The 22,251-nt window shown below is 40.6% G+C and overlaps 1 protein-coding gene across 3 annotated transcripts in view; it reads left to right on the top strand.

Moving 5' to 3' along the window:
* The first annotated feature begins 1,735 nt into the window (after positions 1 to 1,735).
* snx19b (sorting nexin 19b) overlaps positions 1,736 to 22,251 on the top strand; it is a 42,248-nt gene continuing 21,732 nt past the window's right edge. Inside the window, exons 1-11 of one of the 3 annotated variants that reach the window (XM_084350269.1) lie at positions 1,736 to 1,818; positions 3,044 to 3,326; positions 3,490 to 3,684; positions 4,095 to 5,327; positions 7,145 to 7,343; positions 7,446 to 7,546; positions 7,630 to 7,749; positions 7,852 to 7,976; positions 8,592 to 8,685; positions 8,774 to 8,933; positions 11,217 to 11,346. In XM_084350269.1, the coding sequence (XP_084206395.1) occupies positions 1,751 to 1,818; positions 3,044 to 3,326; positions 3,490 to 3,684; positions 4,095 to 5,327; positions 7,145 to 7,343; positions 7,446 to 7,546; positions 7,630 to 7,749; positions 7,852 to 7,976; positions 8,592 to 8,685; positions 8,774 to 8,933; positions 11,217 to 11,346 (2,708 nt within the window). In that variant the 5' untranslated portion in view covers positions 1,736 to 1,750. Of the gene's footprint in view, positions 1,819 to 1,841; positions 1,993 to 3,043; positions 3,327 to 3,489; positions 3,685 to 4,094; positions 5,328 to 7,144; positions 7,344 to 7,445; positions 7,547 to 7,629; positions 7,750 to 7,851; positions 7,977 to 8,591; positions 8,686 to 8,773; positions 8,934 to 11,216; positions 11,347 to 22,251 lie in introns of those variants that run through there. The other 2 variants (XM_084350270.1, XM_084350271.1) reach the window with 2 other exon arrangements.

The raw sequence follows: 22,251 nt of genomic DNA, 5'->3' as shown, positions 1-22,251 counted from the left end.
AGCTGACACAGTAAGCAAACTGAACATCTAAAATTAGCAGCTACCGTTAAAGAACCAGATATTTCACCTGATCGTCTTTTTTTCCAAGATTGATAAGACAATATCATCACACTGGTGTCTGTGTTCAGTGTGGAACCAAGAGACAATTAGCTTAGCAAAGCACAAACAATGTCAGCAGGGGAAAACCGCTAACCTGGCTCTGTCTCAAGTCCCAAAATCTTGTCCTTTTTACATTTCTGTTCGTAGTGAGCTTCAGAGGTGCTAACAGGCCGACTCTAGCTTAACTTTGGAGAAATCTAGCTGTTTGTGCCTGCTCCCGGTGTTTATGCTAAGATAAGACAAATTAAGCTAAATTAAGCTACGCAAATCATGTTCTGGCTCTGGCTCTGAACTTTGCACACAGATATGCGAGTGATAGTGTATCTTCTCATTCCACTCTAATAAAAGGGGAGAAGTGTTTACCCAAATTGTCATGATAGTTTTATCAGATTAGTGATTGGGTGTTTAATTAGGTTGCTAAATTGCATTACGTGAAATTTTGTGAATGTAAGATTTTGACAGCATCATACTTTAAATTGTTCAGGTCCAGAAGTCAACAACACAGAGTTATGGAGTGACACTTTTTTAATATGATAATAGCTGAAGGTAATGCATGTGCTCTGCAGGTTACAGCAAGAAGTCATTCCCACGCTTTGTTGTGCCACTTTAGTTTCCTTTGTGGCTTTGTAGGTCAGAGTGTGCCCTGCCATCGATGTGAGAAATGAAGAGTTTGCTAACAAGGGCAACAATACTCTCCTACTCATAATATCATAATGGCATAATATAAAAGACATTTGGAGGGCTATAAATGTGTCAATAATTGAATATATAAATAGGTAAATGAATATACAAATGCATATAAACATATATAAATGAATGAATAAACACATTTGACATTTATGTATTTAATTTCTCATTTAATTTGTGATTTATTTATGAACATTTTTTTTTTTACATTTTATTGTATAATTAAATATTTATTCATTAATTTAAGCATTTGATTATGTTATAATTATTCATGTACTTAAGGTATTCAGTTTCAGCTCTTATAGCCTGTCAGCCCATCCATCTCAGTGTCCTCAGCTGTCTGTCAGTGCCTTTTTGACGGAACCACTGGAGATTCCAAGGTGGTTTCCAAACTTCAGCTCACTCTTACACAATATTTATCACTATTTATCAACAGGCTCATTTATGCCACTGCACTCTCCATAAACAGAGCTCACACCATCTGCCATCACTTATGGCATGTTTGATACAGGCCTATTTATTGGAGCATTTTTTTCTAAATAATGTTTAGAGTACTCCTTGTAAGTCTGTTATCAAGTGTACAGCTCTCAGCTGCAGACTTTATAAACACTGCAGCAGGCGACACTCTTTGACAAAGAATTAAAGAAGACTGAGTGTTCTGACTGTGTACATTTAGAGACAAACTCCTCATATTAGTTGTTGTTAGGAGATCATCTGCACCAAAAAGTTGCTCAATGAAACAACATATCCCATGAGCCTTAGCCGCTGACAAAGCCTTATGGGAGCTGTAGTTGTTGACGCCAGCAAAGCAACCTACGTTTTATCCCAATCTTTTTTCAGCATAAGGTCATATTTTATTTTTACGTCCTGCTTTTATATTTTTCTGACGACCTCGCTGTCACTCTTCCAAAGCGTTTACAGGTGCGTCGGAGTCACGGGGAGGCTTTGTTATGACGTATACGTCATGGTACAGGAAGTAAACAAACCAGACGCTCACGAGACCTCCTTGTACTGCCATGACAGCTCGTGCAGGTTCAATATTTTCTTCCTCTGTTTAAATGAGCCAGCAGCCAGGGGACATTTCTCTACGATAGGAAGCTACTTTACTTGTTGCACTGTGCTGCGATGTGTTTTGTAGCCGGCTAAGAGAAGCCTGATCTAACTTACTTCAGTCGGTGGGTCCTAGCATAACGCCACATATCTCTGGTAAAATATTTGACGATTTAAAAGAAAACGTGCTTATTGGCAAAGTGTGACACCTCACAGGACATTATTGAAGACCTCATAGAAATCGCTAGGATCTTCTCTTCACTTCGGCATTAATGTAGTACACGGACAAGCAATGTAGTCGCTCATATTTCGACTTTTTATCTCCCCGCCTTTCATTTGTAGTCTTCCTCCACTCCTAATGAACCGTGAAGGGTAGAGACGGACAGCGTGCTATAGCGTGATCTTATTCATACAGTAGATGTTATGTTGTAATATAGTATCGCTCCAGGTCGAACAGTCTGTGGGCCGAATGTTCCGCTGCTGCATGCAATGCAGTCAGTGAGCATTAAAAACATGTATATCGCGCGTGTATTTGTCATGCAACAGATGAACAGTAGATTTGTCAAATTTGTGAGCGGGGTCTGGTGTCGCGTTTTCTCACAAGAGCAGATAACGGTGTGCGTCAGGGGCCAATGTTAGTCAAACTTCTTACCCAGCTGCTGGAGGTTATCGGAACTGATATATACAGATAAACAAATAATAATAGTGTGACTGAACTCTGGCTAGGTTCATAATAAAGCTGTTAAACACTCATTTGCTGCCGAGACATCGTGCAAACTAACGTTAGCAGCTAGCATAAATATGTTTTGGCTTTGCAATTAAATCCAGTTAAATGGGTTGTTAAAGAGGCCAATCGAAGTTTGGCAAATTATGCACTGTTTACTAAAACTAGTTATGTAATCAGGTTTAATATATTACAACTATGTAGTAACTATTTAAGTTATACTAAACAAGTACTTGAAAAGTGTTTGTTTCTGTGGCGTTGGTCATAATACTGTTTTCTACTCTGTCTTTGATATTGACACACGAACACAATTAATTGAAAACACTCAATTCATTTTTGCCCCTGGACCTCTATGCAGGTTAATGACACCATGAATTCATCCTCATGAATTCACATTGATCACATACTGAAATGCCTGCAGCTTCTCAGTCTGTTTCAAATGATGTACCTAATCTGTGTTTTCCATTGGTTTTGTTTTTGAAGATGTGATGTTGCCCCGGCATGCATGATCTCCACATCTCATCTTGAGAGTGTCACGCGAGACAGTAACCCCCACAGTGCCATGGCTGAGGTGTTGGGACAGAGGAGCTTGTTGGGCTTTGGTGTGGTGTTGGCATGGTTGGTGCTGTTCCACCTGCTGGTCAACATCTGGCTGCTGTGCGTGTTCACCAGCCTGCTGGTAGTGCTCGGTGGCTGGCTCGGCTCGCAGGCCGTCCTGGAGTCCAACAGTGTGGTCCACCTGGAGAGGTTTATCACACTGGAGCAGGTACAGTTAACTGTGGTCTAAGTTCCAGTGTAGGCATGGTTGTAAGCATTTTATTGGGTTTACTTGGCAGAGATAATCTAAGCCTTGCTTGCTTTTGCTTGGAATGGGGGCACACATATATATCAGTATTGTTTATTATTTATTTTTTATTGCTAAATTTCAGGTTCCACCAACTGTGGAGGATGAACATCACTTGGACCAAGAGATTCACAACACAGTGAGGAAAATCATCAGGGACTTTGTCTCGTCCTGGTACTCCACTGTGTCCTCCGAGAGCGGTTTTGAAACAGAGGTTCAGGAGGCCATGATCTCTATGGCCATGGAGCTGAAAATACGTGCAAGACAGGTGGACAGGAAGGTACTTTGACTAAAGACATCAGTATTGGGAACTTTTGCCGAGTGTTGCCGTGCCTTTGCCTACACTGTGTGTAATTGTGTTATAGTTTCTGCAGTGACCTGATTTCTTAAACGTCACGTTAATGTAAACATCTGTTCTTTTAATTAAATGGAAGCCTTTGAGAAAACAAGGGTACAGTAACAACTAGAAATTTGATCATGGAGAGTTTTTGACTGTTGACCTGCGGAGTCATCAATTTTGTAACAGATTATAACAGATGCACAAGGCCACATCTTTCTGTTCTGCCTTTGGCAATTGTTCCCCACATTTTTAACCTGTGACTACTCATTACATGTTATGGCCTCAGTTTGGACATGAACTGTGATCAGTTAAACCCAAATATTGTGTTTTATATTTTTGAATCACTGCAGGAGCTGACCCAAAGGATCCTGGATCTGTTTGGCTGCCACCTGCAGGACTACATCAGAGCCAAGGAGCTGGTAAGCAGCCAGCAGACTCCTCCGGCAGCAGAGTGGACCGGTGAGAACGAGCAGTTGTGGAAAGCATATTCCAAGGTTACCGCACCTCATCTCGCCATGACCAGTGACACAGTGGAAGTAAACTACGTCAGAGCAGTTGGAGATATGTTGCTGCATGTTTTGGTTCCATCACCGCACTTGGAGACCCGTACAGGACGGTTTGTTGTTGGAGAGCTCATCACCTGCAACGTTCTGCTCCCTCTCATTGCCAAATTGTCTGACCCTGACTGGTTAAACAGTCTCATGATCGAAATATTCAGCAAGTCTAGCAAACCACAGGAGCCAGTTACAACAGAGACTTCATCACCACCACTGCCACCTCCACCTGCTCAATCAGAGCCTGCTCCACTACAAGAGATAACGCATGTACCTCAAAAGAATAATGAGGTTCCTCCACCTCGAGCTGAGACTGAAATGTTTAATGACACAGAAATGGCAACCCCTGAGCTTGCTGCCTATGATGTGAATGACTCAGAGGAAGTCGACTGTCCACAAAACACAGAGGAAGAAGAACCGACTCAACCCTTTTTAAGGCATTACATGAGAGGAGGCAAATCAAACCCATTTTACCAGGAAAATGACTCTGACCTGGACTCTCCTTTGACTGACTATAAACAAAGTCCCATTGATTCCCTGCTCATGATAGGCCAAGAGGAGGGTGTGTATGACAGACTGACAGAATGTGCCACATCTGCTGAGAACAATAATGGTATGGACATTGAGGATGTTTGCCCCAGTCCAGTGGATGGCTCCTGCCCTAAAGTCCTGGTGAATTCACAACCAGTAGAGTATCGTAATGGCTGCGGCCCTTCACCAGGTCGGACAGCAGAGGGGACTCCTACTATGAGCGGCCACCAGGACCTGGAGATTGAGAGCAGTTCCCTTCCTGTAAACCCAGCCAGAGAGCTCCTACTGGGTGTAGAACAGGGTGGGCTGGTGACCCACAGTGAGCTGACTGAAGTCAGTCCATTGCAGGCCTCTTCTCCCATGCCCTCATTCAGTTTTGAGCCCCTCAGCAGCCCTGATGGACCAGTCATCATCCAGAACCTGCGCATCACTGGCACCATCACAGCAAAGGAACACCGTGGCACAGGCTCACACCCCTACACTCTTTACACTATCAAAGTAAGTAGATAACATCACCTATATCTGTTTCTCCTTCCTCTGTTCGTTAATCATTACTGCAATTTTGCTGGTGCAACACGTTGGCAGAAATGTTTTCTTTGCGATCCAGTTGTTCTATGGTGTGCTCTATGGCGTGGTTCTAGTGGCACTAGGCTGAAAGATAACTAGCTGTAGAGATTATCAAAGACATCTTCAAGTTATCAATGATGAAGGCAGTAGTTTTTGACTGCTAGTAGCACTTGCTATGAGTGGGTTCGACCTGTGTCTCAGCTAAAAGCTTCACCCAACGGAAAGACTACAGCCAAGCTTACTAGCTTGTACCTTCTGCGCCTGTGTGAGAGCAGATACCTCTCCGTACCACCAGGCAGTGGTAGCAAGCCCCCAGGAAGAGCGCTAGGTTTTGAAGCCAATTTGACATAGTGGCCAAATGGTGTAATTACAACGCGATACACAGGGGCCCACAAGTGACTTTCTCCCCTAAACCTACATTGTGAAAGAAGCGGCTGTAAACTGTGGATACATTTTATTGAGCATAACAATACCTAAAAAATATCACTTATTTCACCGTCAAGTCTAGAAGAGCCACAGGATTAAATCATTTTATCTCAATTCAAGTTGGCCAGGGGCTACAGGGGAAGCTCAGCCTGTGAAAGTTTCTAGTGTTCACACTCTATTGACCCCACAATGCACAAGATCTTGGTACTTTACAGCCAGGAAGATGAGCTTTTTTGGCTTCATGCATGAGCAGCTTTCATAGGCGGACCAGGGCTCCGCCTCCGACACCGTGTCCAGGTTTCATCATTCAAAAAGGGAAACTGTAAGACTGCAGATATGCAAACCGTTGTTATCATAAAGTAGTTTTTTTTTTAACACCACTGCTATAATAAACACTTCCAATCGAGAATATGTCTGTAAACAAAGGAGAAACCGAACTAAATGGGTGAGATCATGGTTACTACAAGTGTCCCTGTTTCCCTGTTTCTCTTCTCATGCACGGAATCACTTAACTGAACAGTCAGTCAGGGCGTTCCCTCTCACTGACTTGTGAGAGTGATTCTACACACTCAGTTGGCCAACATGCCGCTGACAAGGGCTGACTTGTGCCAACGGTGCAGTACACACCACAAAAACTAGGGCAACAGACGCACTCCTACAGGTACAACACCTTTGGCCAGTGTCGGGTCCCAGAGGATTTTTTACTGATTGTCAGTTGTTGGTGGAAGCTCATCAACAAACAGAGCAATGCACCAATAAAAGCAGTGAAGAAGACTGTAAGAAAATATTGAAAAATGTCCATAAATTTTTTTTAAGAGCCCAAGGTGTCATATTTAAATTACATGACTAAACGCTGGGTTTCCCCTGCTTCACCTCCACAATGTTAGCATTGTCCAACCACAACAACCCGTGTTAATTCCCTGGTTGTGATGACACCAGTTTTGTCATGTATAGGGATGGGAAGATATGAGGTCTTATATCATGATCATGGTAAATTTCCATTATTGAGATAATCGTGAATATCCTCACATGTGACTTGTTAAAGCTGTCTAGCTTGCCAACATACAGTCCTACATTGATTTCCTGATTTATTCTTAAATTTAAATCACATGTTCTATCCGACTATTTGTCCAAACCTTAAAGATAATCAGTTTACTATCATAAGGGTAACTGTGTGTTGAATCAGATAGAGATTGTTTACATTGTAATACATTTTTATCTTTCTGCTGAATTGCCCCAGGGAATTTTGTCATTATCAAAACAATCCTTGAACTATGTTGAATCTTGGCACAAGCCTTATACTGTGTTGTGTTGGTTTTCAGTATGAGACAGCGATGGGCTGTGAGAACCCAGGAAGCATCCAGCCAGATGCTGAGGAGGCTGAAGTTGTACTCTCAGGTTGTGAGAATCCATCATCAGTTCAGCCGGTAGCCTATCACATGGTCAACAGACGATACAGTGAGTTCCTCAACCTGCAGACGCGACTGGAAGAAAAAACAGAACTACGGAAACTCATCAAAGGTAGGAAGGATGGACTCTTTCAAGTTTGATACGCTGTGGCTGTTCTGAGCCGCCAGTCCTAACAGTGGCCAGGATTTTTTTTGTCTGTAATCTGTGTTTCAGGTGTGAAAGGTCCAAAGAAAGTATTTCCAGACATGCCTTTTGGAAACATGGACAGTGACAAGATAGAGGCCAGGAAAGGACTTCTGGAGACCTTTCTAAAGGTAAGTTGATTGATATTTAATTACATTAATTAAGTATTTGTAGGCCTAATGTAACATTTTACATTGTTTGTCCTCTATTTCAGCAACTCTGTATCATCTCTGAAATAGCCAACAGTGAAGAGATGCAGGAGTTTCTGGCTCTCAATACAGACGCCAGGATCGCCTTTGTCAAGAAACCATTTATTGTGTCACGCATAGATAAGGTTTGGTCCTGAATTATGTTTATTTGTAAGAGAATTATGCCTAAGCCTCTATTGGTTTCACAGTGAGTTTGTAATGCAGTGCTTGTGTGTTTTTGTGTATAGATTGTGGTGAATGCTATCGTGGACACTCTGAAGACGGCGTTTCCTCGTTCAGAACCTCAGAGCCCAACAGAGGAGAATGAAGGAGAGGTGGATGGAGGGAAAATAAGTGGTGACAAGAAGAGCAAGTACGACTCCAGAGATCCAGTTTTGCCAGGAAACACAAACCTATACAGAGGGAGGTGTTACACAAGGGGCAAACCTTTTTGCAGACTTGCAAAAATTTTGCAGACTTGCAGAAACACTGGGTTTCCCCTGCTTTACCTCCACAATGTTAGCAATGTCCACCCGAAAAATCCCGTGTTAATTCCCTGGTTGTGATGACACCAGTTTGTAGATGTATAGGGATGGGAAGATATGAGGTCTTACATCATGATCATGGTAAATTTCCATTATTGAGATCATTGTGAATATCCTCATGTGACTTGATAAAGCTGTCTAGCTTGCCAACATACAGTCCTACATTGATTTCCTGATTTATTTTTAATCGCCACAAAGGGGATCCTACATCTTTCCAGTCATTGCAATTACATTATATTTCGAAGCCTGCTACCATGTCTAAAGGCTCAGCTTGCCCATCGTATCCCTATCTGGATTATTTTGGCCATGATAACCAGGACATAAAATGTTAATATTAATCACACAGATTTAAATATTGACAATTAATAAATTATATTTAATTCATTTTATAGATTTGTTTTCATATAAACATTAAATTGTTTGTATGATTTGTATGATCCTAGGTCTCGTCTGAAGTTCTCCAGTAAAAACATCCCCTTTATGAACGGCTCAGACATTAAACCACAGGTTTTGTTCAGTTTTGAGCAAACCAGCACAGTAAGTAACTGCACTTTGATGAGCACCAGTGATTCAGTAATACAGTGACTTTTTAAGGGATGGTTCAAGTTTTGCTTTCATCTTGAAGGTGTTTAACGGGATGTCTTTGGGAGATCTACAAACCTTTATCACCGAACAAGAAAAACTGTCCATGAGAGGCGAACCAGAGAGGGACGACAGTCCAGTAGTGACAGAATTCAGAGGCCACATTATTGACAGCCTGAGTGGAAAGCAGTGTCAGGAAGCTGGTAAGAACATGGCAAGGGGGATACATTGTGAGATCAATTATTTACTCTGTTTGATCTCAAGTGCTTGTTGGTACATGTCTTAAAGCTGCTGTATGTAAGTTTAAAGTCAACAAAGGTGTTTAAAGTGTACTGATATAATAGAAATACCTATCACCATTCGCCATCTCAGCATACCATGCAGTAGAGTTATTGCTCGTAGTCTGCTGGACCCAGTGGAGAGAGCTTTATACCAGTGTTGGCACTAGCACATAAGCCTATTACAAATAAAGAGAGCTGGTATTGCAGTTAGATGGATTTGTTCAAATATTTTAATTGAGCCAAAAGTTACTATGAACTTGAATCTTAGCCTGCGAGCCTCTCAGTTTTATCTCTGCAATCATCATGTCTGCTCGTCTGACTCACCCTGGCTTGTCTGCTTTCGTTTTCCTTTGTGTGAGACCAACTCGCTGACTCACTGACTGTTGTCTTCCTACTTTCCTGTCTGCTTCACTCCACCGCTTTCCATTCAGTAACTCACCATGACTACAGCAGGAATATCTGATCGACTGCAGCTTGTTCCATCTTTCAGTCATCTTGCACACACAGGAATGTGACTTGGTGTGACTGTCCTTTTAGTTTTTCTTTCCAAACCTAAAACCTCATTCACTGACATGGATGACAGCTGTGTTGCCGGTTGGATGAATGTAAATCTGCCATTGAAGGCAGTGTGGACACTGAACTCTGGTTTTAGTTAACTCAAGCAACTCTGTTATTGATGGAAACTTGATGTTTGAGTGTTATATAAGATGACCCCTTTAAGAGAGAGTGCGACAATATGAGGGAGATGGATGAGAAAGCCAGAACTGAAAGTGAAACTTTGTCACTTAGGTATTTCTTTGTAAAAGTCTGTGGTGTATGGACACACATTTTTAAGCAGTTTCTTTAATTGATAGTTAGCTTAACTATCTTATATTAGTTATTCATTAATGATATATTAAATATAACATTTTTGATTAACAAAATTACTTGAATGATAAACTAAATGACTCTGAATAATGACCTAATTTTAACTGCAAAGCTCCATCTGTCAATATTCAACAAATAGCCCGACAGGAACTAACCCATACTGTGGTTACTGAATGGCTAAATGTGTATATCAGTGCACATATTATGTAATAATATCAGTGTGTACAGAAGATTTCTTAATATAGATATAGATATGCAGTAAATAGATATTGCAATAATATTGTTCTCATGAATTCTTTTGGCCACGATAATCATGTAATGAGATTCTATATAACACTTTCTCCATTCACCTTCATGAATGAAACCATGTCTAGTTTGTCTGCCCTAGCAACTATCTGTGAATTTGCTTGACATTGGTGTGAGACATTCTTCGTTTATTGCATTTCTTTCTTGTTAAGCAGCTGGTCATTGTCTTTATGAAGGAATGTGCTTTTTTCCCGGGCGATCAGTGTAAATTAAATTGTGACCAGAACCTCAAAAATTCCACCTTAAAAGTTACCAGACTGACAGTTTCAGAATACTAATATGCTACTTCAGCGTGGCAAATTATCTGGGTGGATATTGCAGTCCAGTCCAACAGCTTCAGAAAGATGTATTTCTTGTGTACATGACATTTAATAAATCAAGTTACTGCAGAAAGCTGTCAGTAAACAGGTTACTCTGTGTATGTGTATGCATGGTTGCAGCTGTGGTCATCTTGAATTCATGTCAGTTATTATGGAGTCAATTATTATATCAGTATTACGAAAACTGCTAATCCGTGACGGACCGAAGACTAAAGAGAGGTGTGTGTTTGATTCCCAGAGAACTATTGTGTTGTGATGCCATCAATATGTTTTCTGTTTCCTGATCAGGCCTTTCACTCAGACAGCATTGAAGGATTGTGCTTACCAAAAAGACGGCTTTGACTAAACCATTGTACTTGTAATGAAGAAGAACATTTGTGAGTGCTAGAATAAAAAATCACACTCCGCAGAGCCGGCAGCATCTAGGTCTATCCACATGAGGGCAGTGTTAATAAATGTATGAGGTGGATGATGTGATAACTGGACCTGCATGTTGATCAGATGCACACAGAAGAAATGTATTTCTCTGACACAGATCATAATGTTTGTTTTTCAGATTATATATTATATTATATTATATTATATTATATTATATTATATTCTTGTCTGTCAGATGCAGCTTTTTCATGCTAAACCTACCTGATTGAGATGATCTCTTGTAGTTTGTCATGGTGAGTTGTGTATTTATGTGTCTTGCATTGTGTGACCACAGCATCTGAGACGGCGCTGGCTGAGGTGGCTCTGAACATCCTGTGTCTGCTGATGAGGAAGCAGTGGAGCTGGCTGTGCACTGAAAACATTCAGAGGACCATCAGACTCCTGTTTGGGACACTTATTAACAGGTGAAACACTGCATTCATTTAACAGTCGTGAGATGCCACTAAAGAGTTCTTTAAAAACTTAATATCAATATCACTTGTTAAACCGCAGTCCAGGAAGTTATCAATAGATATATAGATTTAAATAAATGCATTAAATTATGAAATCAAATAAATAGGGATGTAACCATACCAAAATATCACAGTACGATATTTATCACAATATATTTTGTTGTAGACAATTTGTTTCTACTTGAGGTTCTTCTGCTTTCCTTCTTTAGTACAAAAAAGCAGCCATGACCTATGCATGTGTAAAAAGCAGCAATTAATTGTCGTTTGCAATTAATGGTTGGATTATGTACAACTGCAAAACAATACAGCAGCCAGCAGCAATCCCTCCCTCCCTCTGATTGTACAGTGGGACTACCAGGGCACCCGGAGGGGGGGTGTGACACGGGAAGACAGCAGAGAACAGGCACTTGGCTGCAGGTCCATCCGATCTCCCTTTCTCTTGTTACAGCACGTGACCAGGGCCACAAAAATCTCGTTATTATTTCCTGATTGTATGTGCAGTGGTTGTCGGGTGTTAACGGGTTGTAGTTGTGTTTTTCTGGCGGCTGGTTTGTAAAAACAAACAGCTAGCAGCAGAGCTGATGCAGCGGATTGTGAGCCATAGTTTCCCCGCTGGTAAAGTGTCTAAAGTATCTCTTGGCTTGTTAGATGAAGCAGACTGACCAGGTGGCGGAACAGTGACAGGACATCCCGCCCTGCGATCATTCTTGCAGCTCTTGAGAATGGCTGAACAGGTCGGGGTGTTACTATAGCTCGAGTGTAGCGCAGAATGTTTTGATCGTGACATTGTGAAATTCTGTATTTCATTACATCCCAACAAATAAAACAATCAAAACAAATTGGCAAAATCAACTGAATTAGTATATACAATAAAGGTTTAGCCATGCTAACAATGTGGCTCTAGTAATGGTGGTTTTAGTTTGTCTCTCAGACAGATTGTCTGTCTGTTCAAATCACACATATCACAACTGCCCTTGTTCAGTGACCATCAGGCAGGTCTTTGGCCCCTCAGCTGCAAAAGTAAGGGAGCAGAAAGTTGCAGCACTAAGGGTCAACTCATGTTGACACTGCAAACTAAAGTCTAAAGTACTCACTGCAGACTCACGTGTCCCATTAAAATACCCACAACCTTGTTTTCTTCAGTTTTCTTGTGTTTGCTTGTCCTTGTACACCTTGAATATAGGCTAATTTAGATTTTAAAGAATTTGAAAGTAAAAATATTTAACATATTAGCATATTGTTTTGTATTTGTTACTTATTGTAGCTAAACATTTGTATCTCTCTTGACATGTATCCTGACTTGTCATTGTAGCATCCACAGCTGAATGATGTTCTAACTCTCCAACTGACTGCAACAAAATAATAATCTGTCGCTCCAGAAACATGAAGCCATGAACACAGAGTGAACACACCGTACCAGCTGTGAAGAAAAATTAAACTTTACCATCCTGTAATATCCTGATAGAATATATCACTATCGCCCTAACTAACTATAAGTTCTAATAATATTCAACTTAAACTCTGTTATAAAGGTTAGATTGATAATGAATTTCCATAGTACAGTAGTTCTGCAGACTACATGTAAGTTAGCTAAGGAATGCTAATTGCTTGTTCACATGATTGGAATTACGGTACACAGAGCCAACACAGCATCTGTAAACACACACTCACCCTCCAACTAAGTAAAACTGCAAACAAACATTATGAAGTGACTCAATATCATTCACTGAAAGAACTGAAATATTCACAGACGTTGGCCATTTTTTTGGAAGAGACACAGCTAATCATTTGTTGAGAGCCCCTTGCCAGTGTAGGATTAGCTTTTCTCTTTATAAGACATTTAATAAAACGTATACAGTCCTTCTCATAAAGTAAAATGTTGCAGAATCAGAAACCTGTTGTTGATAGGTTACCAAACAACAATCTGTCTGCACATCAGTCCAGGTGATGCTGCTCCCACATCTGAGCAATACACAGACCTATAAAAGAATTTGTACTTCATCATTGCTGTGCTAAGGTATGTCTGGTCAGTGGTTTGCTGGCGGCAAACACATGGTATGAGAACTGTAAGTAGACTGTGAAGCAGAGTCTTGGTATTTTTGGCAGCCTGTCAGTTTTTAAACTGTGCATACTGTGCGGCCCAATGGTTTATGTCTGTGACTCCAAAATCTATTATTTTGATCAGCACTACGGAGTTGAATGGTCTGACAGCAATTCTACAGTTTGCTTTTAGTGTATAAGGTCAATAGTAGTTCCAAAACAGAAATGAGTTCATTCTCTGGGGAGCATGAAGGTGCTCAGAAAGTTCCTTCCCTTCATTTATCACCCCCCTGTGCCTTCATCTGCACCAACTGTTGGGTTACCCTTTGGCCACTGCTGCTTTCACCGGGCAAATGGGATGAGTTTGCACAACGTGTCTTTTAACTCATCTCAAGGTGTAAGTGTTTCTATCTGTCACACATGGCCACACTCAGTTAAAACCTGCTATCATAAAGAGGCATAACGTGATGTTCCTGATGGGGACTATGGAGCTCATTTTACGACTTTCTCCTTGAAGATATTTAGAGTGTTGCACTTGGTTGTTTACACGAACAAGTAATTGTGTTAAAGGTGCAATACTCTATGTAAGAACTGGCCACCTGTGAAAGTCATACTGCGAACAAATAAAGGACAGCATATCACCAAAACTAACCACCAACAACTGCTTACTATAGCTGCCAATACCTAATTAGCTCTGTTAGCCGTGTAGCTAGCTGTGATGATTTTAGTTAATATTTCAATGCTTTAAAGTCAAATTTTTTACATGTTGCACCTTTTTTAAAAATGAAAAAAATCTTGAAAGAGAATTTCAAAGCTTCTTACTGTCTCACCTTCACAAATCTAACAATCGCTGCACAAAGTGAGCATGATTGTCAGATTATCTGCCTCAGAAACTACAGGAACTGTCCGACACAGCTACCTAGATTCCAACCCAACATGGGAATGGTGTGAGAGGTAATAACACCTGCACAGACCTCCTCTGTCCGAAGGAAATTCATTTTGATCTTTTTGGTCCGTGATGTTGGTGAAGATTCTCAGTCATCCAAGTACTGAATCATAGGCAACTGGACTTGTTTCAGTTCCTTGAATACGTTTCACCTCTCATCCAAGAGGCTTCTTCAGTTCTTCAGGTCAGTTGTATCCTTGATCTCTTAATGTTGGTTACAACCCTAAGCCACATGACCATAGGTGAGGGTTGGAATGACTGCACCATGTCCCTCAGGTACAACACTAGCATAAGTACCGATGTGTTGGTCTCCCGGTCCGTCTTACCATAATTTGTGATCAAGACTGCAATCAACTATAAACCCGAGGTGGGTAATCCATACAGTTGCATCAAGTCCTTTCAATAGTACATTTGCTGTAGAATATAGTGTACGTGCATACGTGTATATGTATGTATGCTTGCACTATTTGACCCTCATGAGAATGCTTGACATCAACTCCCCAAACATTTGTCACAGATAGGTATAGCTCCTGCTGCCAGTAAACTGAACATGCAGACAATGTTCTCAGGTTCTAGTGTTTGTGCTGTTAGTGCTGTGACCTCACGTTCCCTGGGGTGTCAGTACCGGAATATAATTTCTTCACATTGATACTGGGCACTCTATTTTAAGGAGGTCAGCCAGCCAAGTATGAAAGGCCTTGTGCTTTTCGTTTGGCCTCGTCTAAATTAGGCAGCAGTCTGTCAACATGGCAGTGACAGCTCTCAGTGTGGCAGGTATCCTCTCATCAAGTGGTTTCTCTGTACAGTGGAGACAAGATGCTCTGGCTGTGAACTGCTGTTGATAGAAAAACTACGTCTGAAATTGTGTTACTAAGATAGCTCGGCTCATGTACACTCTTTCATCAGAGTTGAAAACAAATGCAAAGTTATAAACAGTATAGACAGTGAAACAACAGTAAAAAAATCCAAGCATAGATATTATAGCTATTCAAGAGAAAAATTCAAACAAAAGCAGCAATAGCATACATAAAAATGACAATTATATAAAAGGCTTATATAAGCTGTCTCAACTAAAAAAAAAAAAAGTGATGAAGAATGATGGAAATCGTATCTAATGTGTGATTAATGTCGTGTGATGTATGTTTTTAGATTTGCTTGTAGTGTGCTGCTTTTATGATATTTGTTTCTAGTGTATTGCTTTTATGTTCACATGTAAAATATCTTTGAGTCTCTTGAAAAGTGCTGTACAAATAAAATATATTATTATTGTTAGTATCAAAAAACTTAATATGGTGAAGCACAAAATACAAATCTCAAGAAGCTGCAGTTTTTTGATGAAGGTAAGATTTGTTATTGTTCTCCAGATGGAAGAAAACATATTTGTTTGGTACAGACTACAACAAAGGTCACATCATCATGACTATGATAGTTTTTTTAGTGAAAATCAAAAGTGAGTGATGCTAAAATGACCATTCCTACTTATTGTGAATCATATCACAATCACAATATCCATCAAAGTAATCGCAGTTTGATTTTTAACCATATTGAGCAGCCCTTTAGGTAGCCCAGATTGCTGGACTAGCATTTGTGTTTTAAATTGTCTTGGCCACCACCTTTAGGGTTTTGCCAGCATTTATAGATAGTTACCCAATTCATTCCTGAAGCATTACGGGATGTACGCCATCTAATTCAGAGATCTTCTAGTTCCTATTGCTTGCTAAGCCTGAACGTGCAGCTAAACAATATTTATGAATTCATCATCAATCATTCCCATCCCCCAAACTATGATCATAAACATTACACCTGCTAAACATCAGCATGCAAGCATTGTTGTTGTAAATATATCACAATGCTGAAATATCAGCATTTTGCTCTTTAATATTGCAATTGAACCAAATGACTCATTTGTAGCTCATTGTTTGGTTTTCTAACAACAGTGATAATAACAGTGTGATAACCTGATGGTGTGTCAGGGCTGTATGTCAGTGATTTGTCTGGTAGTTTTTTTTGCCCCTGGTTGGTCAAAAATCATCTGGATTATTTAGAAGAAAGTGATAAAATAAAATAAAAATTAATCAAAAATGTATATTTTCCAAACCCATTTCAGCTAAGATATTAAATATATATTTATACCATTGCTGTGAAATATGTTTGATTTGGAGAAACAAATGCTCTGTAAAATCAGGTAGTGGGACCTCACAATCATATTCTAACCTTTATTTCCACCTTTATATCAGTGCACAAGTGGTATTAAGCCACAGGTAACCTCAGCCTCAATAAATATGCTTCACACTGTCATACCAGTTAAGTCGCTGGTGTTCTGACTAACTGGATGTGGACTGTGGGTATAAGCCTCTGAACTTGCAGCCTACATGCTGAAAACATCACATTTCCCCAACCCTGACCTGGTTGCCAACTGTACAAACGTAAGGAAGCCAGCAGCTGTTAAGTTTTGTTTCATGGGGATTTAACCATTTTAATGCAAGAGCTTAACCTCCCTACATGCAAAGCCAGTTTCCTCCCAGCCCCAACACTGTTTTGGTAGGGCACTGTCACTGAATACTGGACTTTGTGCCGCCCAGGACCAGTAGACGATTGTGATTGGTTTAGTGAAATACCAACACACCACAGTGTTTTTTCACAAGAGAAGAATAATCATGGGTCAAGCCCATCCTTTTCTCCTGCTTTGGCACAGCTCTGTGGAGATCTGGTGATTCAGAACTAAGTCATTGACGGACCACTCCAACCATGTATGCCATAATTACATGGTTGATTTATGGTTAATATACTTAACTGTATATTAAGAACAATTCAATGTTTAACTTTTGTTCAGTTATTCTTAAATTGATCCACAAATTAGTCTTAAAATCCCATTGAGAGCATTTTTAGTGGGACTGACTGACTGAGGTTATATCAAGTGCTTTGAAGGTTTTATATAATCTGACAGCTGATTGGTGAGAGGCAAGAGAAGCTGCTGGCGGCAAAAACTTTATCCATGCCAGTCTACAATCCAGTGTGGTGGATGCACGTCTGTCACAATTCTGAGTGGACAGAGAAAGTGTGTGCTTGTGTGTGGAGGATGAAACCAGGACCAAACAGGGCATGTCTGTGTGTGTGTGTGTCTGTGTTTGTGTCTGTGTCTGTGTTTGTGTGTGACAGGTCTGGCTGGAAGAGCCGGCTCTCTGCTCCTATAAATGGGGTCCAAGGCGAGGCTCTGGTTTGGGAGATGTCTGATTTTTATGGACTGGAAAGTGGGACAGTTTAAAATGAATATAGTCTCTTTCTCTTAGACAGCAGTCTGGATGGAAAATTCAGCTGGAGCCAGATTGTTGTCAGTGTCTAGATGTACTGTAGATGTAACAGAGTGCAGCCACTTGATGTTGACATCACAAGCATTTGTATGGACACTTCATGGGTTTCCTTTGTTAAATGTGTCTGTTAACATGATGCTGCCTTTATTTGGCAAATAAAAGGCTGAGTAAACTCCAGTTGGTGATTATTATTGAGGCAAACATCCGTCAATACAAATAAATACAAATTACACTTTCACAAAAGCAAGCTGACACTTATGTCAGCCTTTAAAATGTGTTAAGGCAACTTCATAAATGCATGCAAGTGTTGAGGTGGGTTTGCCCAAAAACTAAATGAAATGTGGCCTTTGAGACTCCTGTACTCACTTACGTGCACTGAACAACATTGGCTGTAATCATATGGTGGAGAAAGTGGGTCAGTGGTGGCGATGATACAATATAATGTTTGTAATGAATATAATTGAATCAAGTTGTTCAGATGTTCTCTGTGAGCTGTTTTGCCATTGGACTTCGGTCAGTAACACTCTGTAAGTGTGGAACATTCCCTCTGTGAGTCCAGAGGACACGTCATATCTGCTGATAGACTGACATTTTTACCACTCCACCTACTCTGAGAATGCACAGGTGCTCTTTGTCAGTGCACCTGTACTACCTACTACTCTTTCTGGTTTGTCAGTGTGCTGCTTGTTGGTGTTAAGGGCTTCTTTGTTGGTTTACAGCACCTCCACACGTGGCACCTCTGCTCTGCCAGTCTTTTGCTGCACCTGTCACAGAATGACATGATTCTTTATTTTTACTCCCTAAAATGGCATATTACTACATACGTAAACAATTTAAATGGTACCACAAGTCCTCGCTGACAGCTTGATGATGGAGGTGAGGATGAAGAGGAGTTTGGAGGATTTAAAGCTTGTCAACAGCTGTCAAAGAGAACACTTTGACTCTCTCAGTCTTCTTATTTTGCTCTTTCTGTCTCCGCTTCAGCTACACTGTTAATTAATACCCAGGGATCTCCATCTGACATGCAGTGGCCTGCTTGGGTTTCACCAGTGGTGAACAACAAGTTGTTTGGCTTCAGGGAAAGTGGTTTGTGCCTCACTGCTGCACTATTTAGCCAATGACCACATTGTGGCATTTGGAGAGAACTCTGGAGCTGTGGTCAGAACTCCAACATTAACAAAATATATAACGGTGGCTTTTCTAAGTAGTATATTTTATTAACCATGTGTCCACTTGCATGCTATTTCATGGTTTGTTTTTCAATTTTAAGAGCTGGCGGTTTGCCTTTGAATGCAGAAGGTTATGCAAAGAGTCTGGGCAGGTGGACTGCTTCAGAGCTCTGGAGTGGGCTGTATCCAAGAACAACATTATTGAATGTTAGTCTGGTCATTATAGTCATTCCTAATATGATGTTTTTTGCTACAGGCTCGTTGAGATGAAATTGTCAATGCAGTGTCATCAAAAACAGTTTGTATGGAAAATCATAACAAAAGATCCTATGACTTTCAGACAACCAGATGGTTATAAAGGTACAGCAAAACCATATTCAAGGTTTTGATAAAAACAATCTTAACTCATCTTTCACTTACTAGGTTTTTTCCTGCGCTTTCAGACACATCTCATGGTCTTCGTGAGCAGATGGGAGTGGGCTCTGTTGTCATTGATATGGCCCAGTGACGTATAGGAATACAGTAGAAAGAGGTTATGTTTTCACCTGTGTGTGTTTGTTTGTTGGCTGGTTTGTCAGCAGGATTACACAAAAACTATTGAACAGATTTCCACAAAACTTGATGGAAGATGGATCTCAGCCCAGAATAGATACATTTTGGTGTGAATCCAAATAAAGGGATGGATCAAGGAATTTGTTCTTAGGTTCTTTAACATTGTGTTTTCCAATATTTTCATCATTGTCTCAGGGAACAATGCATGGATCGTAATGAAAAAATGCAGATCGGAGGTCCACTGAGCTTAAATTCTGGTTAAGCAGTTATGGGTGGTTTAAAGTTTTGTGTGATACAGGAGGCTTGTTGTGCTGCCCCCAAGTGGCCAAAGAAGTAATTGATGAAGACTTAAGAAATATTTAAACACGTGAAAGACAGTAAACATACATGACTTGAAAAATGAAATGCTTTATTTTGCTCTGTGGAAACTCTGTAGCTACAGAAGGGCGTGACATAGGTCAGTGATTTGCAAACCTTTTGTGTCGAAGGCGCACTGAAGGGCCAGCCTCAAGGTACACCTGTGCTCATATCTGTTCAAAATATCCTCTATAAGACATGCTATCTAATCACTCTGTGCACATTTATGTTTTTTCTACACCTACAAAGCTCACCTAAAAATATTAATAAAAAAAATTATTCAAAATTATTCAATAATTTATTCGAAACTTTGTAAAATTGTATAAAAGCAGCAACACGCAGATTTAAATCAGATAGATTACAAAATTAAAAATGAGGGTAACTGCTCCATAAACCTTGTTATCCTCTGTCACCTCTGGTTTTGAAAGTTTTTTTTAGGGTATAGAATTTGCCACTGTGTTGGGAAATGAATGCGGACAAAGGACCGATAAAGTAAATTAAGAAACTCATTCATTTCTTGTTGTATAGTTGTATATTGTAATAATAGTGTATGGTTGTAAAAAAAATCCCCATGGCACACCAATATGCCGGCATCCATTTGGATACCACGGAAATAGATTGAAAAGAAGACTGAAAAACAAGTGCAATTATTTTCAGATTTGATATTGCTTCACTGTTGTTATTCATCCTTACGCAGGCCACAGCACTAGCAGTACCATTGAGGCACAACTCAGGACTTGAGCTCGTTCCATGCTGCTGTAATGTGTTCAGCAGATCCATATGTAGAGATGTTTACCCACGTCGACTGACTCATTTGCCTAGTAGTCTGAGGCGGGCAAGCCAACGTCTCCACCAGAGAGAAACAAATACTGGCCAAATTAATTAGCTGAGGCAGTCTGGTCTAAAATTACGGCATGTACCGATGTGTATCAGCAGATATTTAGTTTGAGATATTAAGAGTATGAGAGAATAGTCATGTGTGTCTGACTCTGAAGACAAGACTATTTTAATCTTCTCATCTTTAGTAGCTGGTGTTTTTAGAATTTATTCTTTTGGACATCGTGTTTTATTTGGCGCCTCTGCCTGACTTTGCAAGTGTCAGAGTTCATTTTTTATCATGTCTTAGCATAACAGAAGACCTCATGCTGTGTTACTGTATGAAGACCCAGTGATTATCAGTGACAGTGATGTGGAGAATCAAGGCACTGTCTCCCTTCTAAATGATTGGCTCCAAAACAGAGACCCCTCCACATCTCTGGATTTTCGACTCCACTGGTTGTTTTCACAGTGAGGAGGTGATATCAGAGTCCTCTGCTGTTTTTTTTCTGGTTCTGTTCCTTGACATATGGATCCTGGGGCCAGCCATGAGGTATAAACAGAAGATCCCACTTGGAAGCTCCTTGCTACTTCTGTCAGCACGCATTCACTCTCAGGCAGTGAGTGTGGTGGTGGCCAGATGGGTGGGCCATTCATGACAGATTTGGTATTGGTGGAAGAAGAGGACAGAGTGTTGGCTGGAAAAGATGCTTGTTACATAATTGTGCGGGCTATCTATCAGCCTCTATAGAGTGGAGGTGTGACATCTCTGGACAGGCTGTTCCTGAGATGAGACAAAGTCAGACGCACTCCTCACAGTGGGATCAGGCTGTCTGAGTGGTTTATATCTCACCCTGTGTTTCAGTTGGACGGTTGCCCTGTGTCATGTCACTGTCACGTTTGCTGAAGGCATATTTCCCTTTTTACATCTACAGACGTGTATGAAATCTAAATATTGACTTCTATTACTGGCTAATAGTAGTCTGCAGTTGCTTTCCAATTCCTGCAGACCTATGTAATCGTCTCAAGGGGACTTTATAGGTCAAATACCCAGGTCGCTCCTCGTGAGGGTTATGAAACACACTCATTCCCAGCCACAGTGTGCCATCAGTTAAAGCCTAGTGAGTTGTAGGGACACCATAGCCCGTGGCCAGACATGAAAGATGATAGGGCTCATTATTGTCCACACTCTTGATAAAGTTAGATGGACGACAAGTGCTGCATGCTAAAAAGCTGTCGTGATGTTTGCAGAATGAACTTGATAAGTGACCCCTTGGCCTCTTCACCACTCTGGTGTCTGTTTTCACCACTCACCTGAGCCTGGGGCTGGAGATGTGGCTCCACAGTCATGGTCCATCTTCTGTCTCCAGAGACATACTTGTGCAATGACATCTTGTCTGTTGAAAACTGGCTGAAGGCTTATTTTAGCTTAAATGGGACCTGGTTATACTTGTCTGTGTTTACCTTAAAAGGAAACTAAGATAAATCCCCCTCGAGTCCAACTCATACACAGTTGTTGGCCAGCTCGGTTGATGTTTCACATGTATTTGGATACTCTTGCGTCACTGATTTTTGATTTCCTTGCCAAGTATTCAAACCATCTCCCCTTTATCTTGATTGTCATTGATTGTGTCAAGTTGAGTGTTGGACTCATGCCTAGTAGTTT

Source organism: Pagrus pagrus (genome assembly GCF_965226575.1).
Source record: "Pagrus pagrus genome assembly, chromosome: 4".
NCBI lineage: Eukaryota > Metazoa > Chordata > Actinopteri > Spariformes > Sparidae > Pagrus > Pagrus pagrus.
The sequence above is the reverse complement of the archived record's forward strand: the minus strand, read 5'-3'. Positions and strand labels throughout refer to the sequence as shown.